The 9074-nt window shown below is 38.8% G+C and overlaps 1 protein-coding gene across 2 annotated transcripts; it reads left to right on the top strand.

The window, feature by feature from the left end:
• Positions 1-25: 25 nt before the first annotated feature.
• On the top strand, positions 26-7482 carry LOC139998587 (ATPase family AAA domain-containing protein 2-like). 2 transcript variants are annotated; one of them, XM_072030189.1, is made up of 9 exons: positions 26-433; positions 809-897; positions 1232-1391; positions 2229-2319; positions 2747-3061; positions 3372-3498; positions 4476-4659; positions 5617-5802; positions 7016-7290. In XM_072030189.1, exons 4-9 carry the CDS (start codon positions 2286-2288, stop codon positions 7250-7252), a joined length of 1083 nt encoding a protein of 360 aa, XP_071886290.1. In that variant the 5' UTR covers positions 26-433; positions 809-897; positions 1232-1391; positions 2229-2285; the 3' UTR covers positions 7253-7290. The 2 variants fall into 2 exon arrangements, with proteins under 2 accessions (XP_071886290.1, XP_071886291.1); XM_072030190.1 differs by lacking the exon at positions 7016-7290 and adding an exon at positions 7297-7482 and having other exon boundaries at positions 27-433.
• Positions 7483-9074: the final 1592 nt, after the last annotated feature.

Here is a 9074-nt window from a genome sequence, read left to right as displayed (position 1 = left end):
TGCTCTCTTTTGAAGGTTTTATACACTTGAGTTACCCCTTATTCATTTCTTTGGGTGAAAAAAATGAATTTTCTTGTGAAACGTTGTAAAAATGCAGAACTTCTATCTGTTCTGACTCTACCCACACTTCAGCTATTACTGCTGTCTTGTACATGATGTGTTTTGGTTAGGAAAGATGCTTGTTCTAGAGATGATGGTTGTAGGAGGTACTCATCATGATGGTTTTTTTTTTCCTATCTGGATCTTTTTTTATTGCAGAGGCTGTCTATTTTATGGCCCCCCAGGAACAGGGAAAACACTAGTTGCTCGTGCACTTGCCAATGAATATAGCCGAAGTGACAGAAAAATAACATTTTTTATGAGAAGTGCTTCGGACTGCATGAGAAAATACGTGGGGGAATCAGAACGCCAACTTCGTGTGTTATTTGAACAGGTAAGGTTGAAATGCACAGTGTGTTCTGTCAGAGTTGAAACCATTATTTTCTGTGGTCAACGTTTTTAAGTAGAACTTGCTTTTTTTGTATTTTGTTATTTTTTTTTTTTTTCCCACTGAAATGGAAATGCCAGTGTTTATGCTGTGAATGTCAGCTGTAGGAACTACTGGAATGATTTGCTTCCTGTCACCCGGATACAGTGGGTTGACACAGATTGCTGTCTTCTGTTAGTCATGCCAGATACTCCAGTAGCTCTATCGGTAGAGGTCCCAGAGGCTGAAGTGAAAAATCTAGTTTAGATGACATTCCAACCATGATGTTTTTGTGCATTTTTCCTTTAAATAATGGTGTTTTACTCTGTGTTTTTGTGCTAGGCCTATCAGATGTGACCTTCAATTATTTTCTTTGACGAGATAGATGGTCTCGCTCCTGTGCGTTCCAGTAAACAAGACCACATTCATAGGTATTACAGTTTTGCACCTACATAAAATCTGCTTGATCTTTGGGGAATGAAAAAAAAAAAAGGATGATGACCTGTTTAATTTACTGTGAACACATTAATTTATCCTGAAAACTTGTAACGCAATGCCAAAACAGGTGCTTCTAAACAATAGTTGAAACCAGTTTATTAAGCCTGATATCAGCATGTGGTCTGTGTTAACTTACCTATTTTTTATGTCTTAAAATGAGTCTTGTCCTTAAAAAGCTTGTCCTTTTTGACTACTCATGGAAAAAAGTCATATGGAATGTGACAAAATTTACTGAACCAGTAAGTAAAAATTATATTTTTCTATTAGTTCCATTGTTTCAACTCTTCTGACGCTTCTGGACGGCATAGTTAACAGAGGGGAGATCATGGTAATCGGAGCTACCAACAGACTGGATTCTATAGATCCTGCTTTATGAAGACCAGGACGCTTTGACAGAGAGTTCCTCTTCAACTTGCCAAATAAAGAGGTGAGAACTGAAATTCAACGTTAGCGCTACCATGGCAAAGTCCAACTTTATAGGAAAAAAAAATTGACAACTTGAACAAGAGAGTGATATGTGGAGACACTGCGTTGTTCCATGGAGGGCAAATCTGGTACTGAATATATATGGTCAAGATGATACCACCAAGTAGTTAGTTCTATAATCAAACCTTTCATTCCCAAAGTTGTACCTGTTTGCTTAATTATTTAGTCCACTTGGGCCCTTTCATCATGAAGTTGTGTTTTTGGTCTCAATCCTTCACTTATGAATGAATAGGGGACGTGTGTGCATTTGATTGTGCCCCGGATCAGTGGTAGTAGTTTGAGTCATAATTATTTTCTTCTTTATAGTAATTGTAGCAATTTGAAGCATTGTGCTTTCTGTGAATTTACTGCCTGAAAAGCAAATGTGATGAAGTAATGAGACTGTCACAATGAAAGCTTGTTAAATTTTAGAGAAGTTTTTTGGACAACAAAGAAATGTTTCTGGATAAATTTTTCATTGCAGTATTTTCCTCTGGGTCCTTAGGTCTCATAGTTTGGAAACTTGTTATTGAAGCTATAAATGCCTTTTCTTTCACTGTAGGTTCCTAGAAAAAAGTCCAGTGTAACAAATAAGAAATATTCAATTTCCTGGTTGACAATGCAGAGTGTAAATTAAATAACTGTAAAATACTTGAAAGTTGAGCAAGTAAGAAAAGCGTATTAATAGATGAGGGGTTTTGAGGGAGGACTGTTTTGGGTTTTTTTTGTTTGTTTGTTTCTTGTTGTTATTTTTAAGGAAAACTTGAGACAAGCTAAAATGCAATGATTTTGCTTCCAGGCTAGAAAAGAAATTTTCAAGATTCATACTCGTGACTGGACCCCTAAGCCACCGGACATGTTGCTTGATGAACTAGCTGAGAAATGCATTGGTAAGACTGAAACCAAAATGGATTCTTGCTTGTGACCAAGTTGTAAAGAACTTTAGCTTGTACCAGGCAGTACCCAAGCTCTTGTGCCTTGCTGCACAACTAGTCAACGAGGCAGCTGGCACGCCTTCATAGCAATCAGAGTTAGATGCTTTCATCTATTTACTCTTTGTTGTCGTTCCTCTTGTTGTCTGAGAACATTAAATGGTTCTGGGGCATCTGCCTCAAGAGTATAGCTTTTGATGAGGAGTCTGCTTCAGCTGCATAAGCGCAGGATATCAGGCAGTGAGCAACATGAAACTTCCCTGCAGAGCGGTAGCACTTTGAATTCCCTGTTAACCTGTTTGGTTTTGACATTACAAATTCTTTAAATGTTGCATGTTGTAAACCTGGACCTTGACTGATGTAACGTTTGATTTTTGTTTGTAAGGATACTGTGGTGCAGATATCAAATCCCTATGTACTGAAGGTGCGCTGTGCTCTCTGCGCCGATGCTATCCTCAGATTTATGCAAGTAGGGAGAAATTGCAACTAGACGTTAATTCTATTAAAATAAAAGCAAAGGACTTTTTCATGGCTCTGAAGAAGGTTGTTCCGGCATCAAACAGGATCAAGGCTTCACCCGTACAAGCACTATCACCCATTTTCAAGCCACTTTTTAAAAGATCAGTAGAGAATATTTTACAAGTTGTGCAGAAGATCTTCCCGCATGCACAGCTAGTGCTAAAGGAGGACCGACAGCAAGGTATAACCACAGCATCCACTTCTTTATAATTCTGCTAAAGATTGTTCGTAAGCTCCTTTATTCTAAGGGGGAGAAAAAAATCACCAAGAGTAGCATACCTTATACGTACACATCAGTGGGACTTGGTACAGCTTTGTAGGGCCTTGTGCCATCTCCTTAGATCTGTGGTGGGATGAACTCTAGGAAATAGCTTTCAGTGTGTGCTCTCAAATGAAGAAAGGGTTTTGGCACTGATTTAGAAGCTGTATTAATGTAAGAGAAAGAGACAAAGGCTATTCAGGAAAGTTAACAAACCTCTTTTGTCTTTCAGACCATTTAAATCCTATTTTACAAGATGATATGTTCGACAGTGATGACGATGCATCCTTGGTTTCTGGAGATGAATTCAAAGATGGAATGCCTGATGGACCAGAGAAAAAACGCCTCTGTTTCAGCAGGTAAAGAAAGATAGATCCCTGTTATGTTTAAATTCTCAGGTCTGATGAGCCTTTGTAAACAGTTCCAGCTGTTAAAAGTGTGAGGGGTGGTAGACGAAGGGGTAACATCAAGTTAGTGTGTAGAAGGGGTGCTTGGTATTCACAAGAAGAAAGGGTGAAGGGACTAAAGTTGTAATGAAGTTGCTCTGAATGACCCAATTGAAAAGCCCAGGCTTCTCTTCCTAAGCCAAAGTGATCCGTAGACTACCAGAACACGTTGACTTAATCCATGGCATTCTTTGAAAGACTCAAGACCGCATACATGTCCTATCTGTCCTTTTAGCTAAAAGTACCCCAACTTTATGGGTTTGTGTTGCCACCTTTTGCCCTTCTGTTTTCCAGGATTGTTAAACCAGTAGTGAATTTTGTAGTAGAAAGAACACTGAGAAATGGCTTGTTAAAACACCTTGAGAAAAATTTGAATGGTGTCTTTATTTGTTAAGCCACCAAGTTGTGTTAATCTTGTGGTATTTTAGTATGGAAGTCATGCAAGCCCACGGTTGGAAAGTTAGATCATGTTGTCGCAGCTGGATCAGTTATTTTTCTCAGTTTCTATTGCTGTGCTGTCCAGAAGATTTTCTGTCCTCTAGAGCAAGGCTAAGTCTCTAGCATCTTTGATTTAAGCCAGCAAAGGTACAGCCTGATTGTAGTGGGGAAACAAATGCTCATTGCAAATTTATTTCCTAGTAGTAAAGCAAGATTGCAGGGATATTAATTTGCAGTCTTGGTTTAGTAAAGAATAGGAAACACAAGGGAAGAAGATGAAACAATTGGAATGACTGAATAACTTAACTGGAAATCTTACATGTATTTAATGTACCACTGCCATTGGGATTATTTGGGGAGGGAAAAGAAAATCTATAGGAAAAGTACTTGGAACATCTGTGTGTCTATTCAGCACCTCATTTATAAGCTTGTTTTCTTTACTCTTGTTCTAGGAGTGCTTTCTGCGAACCAACATCATGCCGGCCCCGTCTGCTAATAGTAGGAAAAGAAGGGTACGGCCAGGTTTCTTACGTGGCACCCGCGGTGTTGCACGCTTTGGAGAAGTTTCCCGTTCACACCCTGGACCTTTCTGTTCTGCTTACAAACGTTGCACTGCCAGAAGAAATCTGCGGACAGGTACCTTTTTTCTTTTTATTCTCATCGGATTCACTGACTGTATGTAGAGGATCAATCGAGTTGCCTTGTTTTAATGTGCTGGGATGTTTGCTTCTGTCTGAAAATCCCCTTTTCTTTTAGACAGCACCACAAACAATCTGGATGTTGTACATGTCCACATTTTCCATACCCAATTTTACAGTGAGGATGTTGCTAGCAGCTCAGGAAGCTGGGCGGTGTTGCTAATGAACATCTCTTTGTGGAAAGAAATGCTGCTCATCTCCCTGGGATCCAGAAAGTAGTTCTCATTGCCTCCTAAGACTGTGTGCTCCCAGTAGATGGCTCTATACCAGACTGCATGTCGGCTACTTTTTGTAGCCTTCTTTTAAATTATATTAGTAAGGCAACCAAGGTTTGGAGCTTCTGTTTATTTTGTTTTCACACGGACATACACAACTTGTGCTGTTGCAGTATGTGCAATAAGAGCATTAACATTCACTAAACACTTCATTTGCACGCTGATGTGGTTTGAACTAGAAAAAATAAACAGATTTGGTGTTCTTACTTTTAGGCAGGAAATCCATTTTATTGTTTGGCATCACTACCTTAAAATATTTTTACCTTTAGTGGAAACATTTGAGAGCTATACAAGTAAGGACAGACATGTTACACTACTGAATACTGATGTGTCCCATAAGAGGGACATTTCCTTTCTTTGTTATGCGATGATTGTGGCTGTGGCCATATAGCTACGGTGTCTAGCCACTGCCTGAATATATCCTTCCCATCTTCTGACTAGAGTTCTCCGAATACTGATAATCTGAAAGGGTGCCCAGAGAAATTCCTTATGTGAAAGGATGCTTGCCACTCTGTTCACATAGTTTCATTTCATGGGGCAGTCAGATGGCTATGTAGCTATGTATTAACAGGTTATTCTCCGTGTTTTAGTTTTCTTACCCAAGCTTTCCTTTTCACTAGCTGATCCGAAATGCTCAGAAGACAGCACCAAGCATAATTTATGTCCCAGATATCCATTTATGGTGGGACAACGCTGGACCTGCCTTGAAACTTACTTTTCTAACTCTACTACGTAACATTCCAGCATTTTCACCAGTTTTGCTGCTTGCTACGTCTGATGTACGTCACTCAGATCTCCCAGAAGAGGTATTTGTCAATACTTTTCTTACTATTTCTTCAGTTTCTTGTAATTTTTGAATGCTTTCAGCATCAAAATGCTGTGCTGTTAAATGCATACTGTTATTACTCAGGCACCCTAACAAATCACTTAAAATTTGCTTAGAGAAAAAGAATACTGTGAAAGCATCTGCTTAAAGTTTTTTCTGAGTCAAGCAAGTGACTTTCACCCCCTTCTCACGCATGCAAATAATAAATACAATAATTCCAGTGGCTACAAAGTGGTTCAGTCAAGAATATGCAGTGCTTGAAATGACAAGAGGATGTCTTTACTGAAGAGATTTCTTCTGACAGTCTGCCATTCCATGCTATATTGGGTAAACTGCTAATAATGCAATTTAGTAGAGAATTGAAACACTTTGATTAAAAAAAAAAAAAAAAGCAGTTTCTTTCTTCATATAGGCCAAAGCTTTCCAAGCTGGAAAGCTGAGTTCCAATTTCTGCTCAAGTAACTTTGGAATGGAATTCTAGTTGTATTCCTAAATAAACTGTAGTAAAAGTACATGCAGAACTTCATTGACTTCTGAGAGTTTACATTAAGGGAAGGTGCCCAAAACAGGAACACGCTGTTCTCGTTCTGATTATTTTGTCTCAGTTATTGGGGGAAGAGAACGGGTCTTACCTAGACGTGTTTATTATCAACTGCTTTGAAAGTGCTTGAGTTCCCACAGAAGTTTTTGTGCAGGTTCTAAATTCCTTCTAAAATAAGTAGTGAAATTCCTTACCTACCTTTTAATACTAGAAATTGAAAATGGAGGAAGACGTAGAGGTACTAGCTACTTCAGACACCTTTTGGTAGAGAAATAAAAACTCAGCAAAAAGCCCTCACTTGTCTGCTGAAGCCTTTCTCTTCCCTCTATAGCCATAAAGGTTCTAAGTAAAGGATGCAGCAAGGCAAGTAAATACAAAGGAAGCGATGTTGGATGTGGTGAAAGGCATTACTTTATCAGTGTAGCGTACAATCCCTTCACCGAGCTTTAATTCTACAGGTGATTCTTAAAGGTGATATTTGAATTTGCCGTGCCAGCCTGTGAAAATGTAGCCGTTTAAGGCCAGGAAGATAACTTTTTTCAGTTTGTGTTCTTCAGGTTATTAATAATTTTAAAAGGTACTCATCTTTTTGGAATAGAAGATGAGTTTTTGTGGCCTTAAATCTGAAATGTCTTTCCTCCTTCTGCTTTAGATCCAAAAATTATTTAATAAGGAATTTGGAGAAGTGTGCAATATTGAGGTGCCTGGAAGGGCAGAGAGAGCAGCTTTTTTTGAGGGCCTAATTCTAAATCAAGTGGCTAAGCCTCCTGTAAAGAAAAGAGGTGAGGAGGATATAAGAAGTACATCTAAAACTTTCCTATCGAAGTTACTAGCTCTTTGGGATTTGCTTTGGTGGTCATTTTCTGTCAGTAATTTGTCATATGCTTGAATTTGAGTACTGTAAATTGGCTAATTTTTCCTGATTAATTGAAGTTGATCAGACGTTGGAAGTCCTGCCTGTAGCACCAGCAGCTGAGCCTCAGAAGCCACAAGAGGAAGAAGTAGGGATGCTGGAGGAGGAAGAGGAGGATACCTTGCGTGAACTTAGAATTTTCTTGAGGGACATTACTCACAGACTTGCCACTGACAGACATCTCAGGGAATTTGCAAAGCCCGTTGACCCACAGAAGATAAACTAGTGCTGATCTGTGTGTGTCTGTAACTTCTCAGTGTTGGTATTTCTCAGCGTTTTGGGGAAGGTTCAACTTTGTTTTTAGGGCTGCACTATTAGGAATTTGCAAGAAGCAGAGGCAGTGCTTTTACTTCTGCTGACTCTCAAATGTCTCTTATTGGATTATTCGCTGAAAGCCCTGGTTTCATTCTAAAAAGCCAGTCCAAATGCCAACACAGTCTGCTCGTGAAAAGGCTTTGATATGTAGGCATGTCACAGCACTGAAAAGCCCAGAGATCTTTCCTTATAATTACAAACAGTATTTACAGGACTACTTTAATGAAGTCTAAAGCCCTTTATTGGACTGTCAGTTCCTGTGGGAACAGGAATAGGAGCAGCAGTTTGTAAAAATAAGTTTTGAGATCCTGTTCTCTGTTTCCTCTGGAACTCCTCAATAGGAATCAACCATAAGTGCAGTGTGTTTTCTTTTTCCTCCAATTGGCTGCTTAGATCCCTTTTTCTCCATAATTGATTAGATAAGCCTAAACTAGGGGCATATATTTCAAAGACAGATGTAAATTGAATATACCTGCGGATCAGCAAAGTCCTCATCATGTTGGCATCCACTGGTTATTCTTCCCCTTTTCTCCTAAGGTTCTTGAGCTGTGAAAAATCTAGACAGATACGTATGTCCTCATCTGAAGTAGTCTCTTTCTTTTTGTATTTGTGATTTTTTTATGCAACCTCCTTCTCCTCCTCCTCTTTTTATTTTTATTTGTGATTTTTTTGGCCACCTCCTCCTCTTCCTCCTCTTTTTTTTTTTTTGTATTTCTGATTATTTTGGCCACTTCCTCCTCCGCCTCCTCTTTTTTTTTTTTTTTTCTGATTTTTTGGCCACCTCCTCCTCCTCATGCTCTTTTTATTTTGTATTTGTGATTTTTTTGGCCAGCTCCTAATCCTCATCCTCTTATCCTCTTTTTTTTTTTTTTTGTATTTGTGATTTTTTTTGCCACTTCCTCCTCCTCATGCTCTCTTTTTTTCCCTTTCTGATTTTTTGGCCAGCTCCTACACCTTATCCTCTTTTTTTTTTTTTTGTATTTCTGATATTTTGGCCACCTCCTCCCCCTCCTCTTTTTTTTTTTTTTCGTATTTGTGATTTTTTTGACCACCTCATCCTCCTCATCCTCGTTTTTTTTTTGTACTTGTTATATTCTGGCCACCTCCTCCTCCTCCTCCTCTTTTTTTTTCTGTATTTGTGATTTTTTTGGCCACCTCCTCCTCCACATCCTCTTTTTTTTTCGCATTTGTGATTTTTTTGGCCGCCACCTCCTCCTCCTCCTCTTTTTTTTCTGTATTTGTGATTTTTTTGGCCACCTCATCCTCCACATCCTCTTTTTTTTTTCGCATTTGTGATTTTTTTGGCCGCCACCTCCTTCTCCACCTCTTTTTTTTTGTATTTGTGAATTTTTTTTCTATGATCACCTCCTCGTCCTCCTATTTTTTTTTTTTTGTATTTATGATTATTTTGGCCAACTCCTCCTCATCATCTTTTTTTTTTCATATTTGTGATTTTCCTGGCCACAACCTCCTTCTCCTCCTC

Source organism: Anas platyrhynchos, chromosome 33 (genome assembly GCF_047663525.1).
Source record: "Anas platyrhynchos isolate ZD024472 breed Pekin duck chromosome 33, IASCAAS_PekinDuck_T2T, whole genome shotgun sequence".
Classification (NCBI taxonomy): Eukaryota; Metazoa; Chordata; class Aves; order Anseriformes; family Anatidae; genus Anas; species Anas platyrhynchos.
Note: the sequence above shows the minus strand (reverse complement) of the source record. Positions and strands in the feature narration are given on the sequence as shown.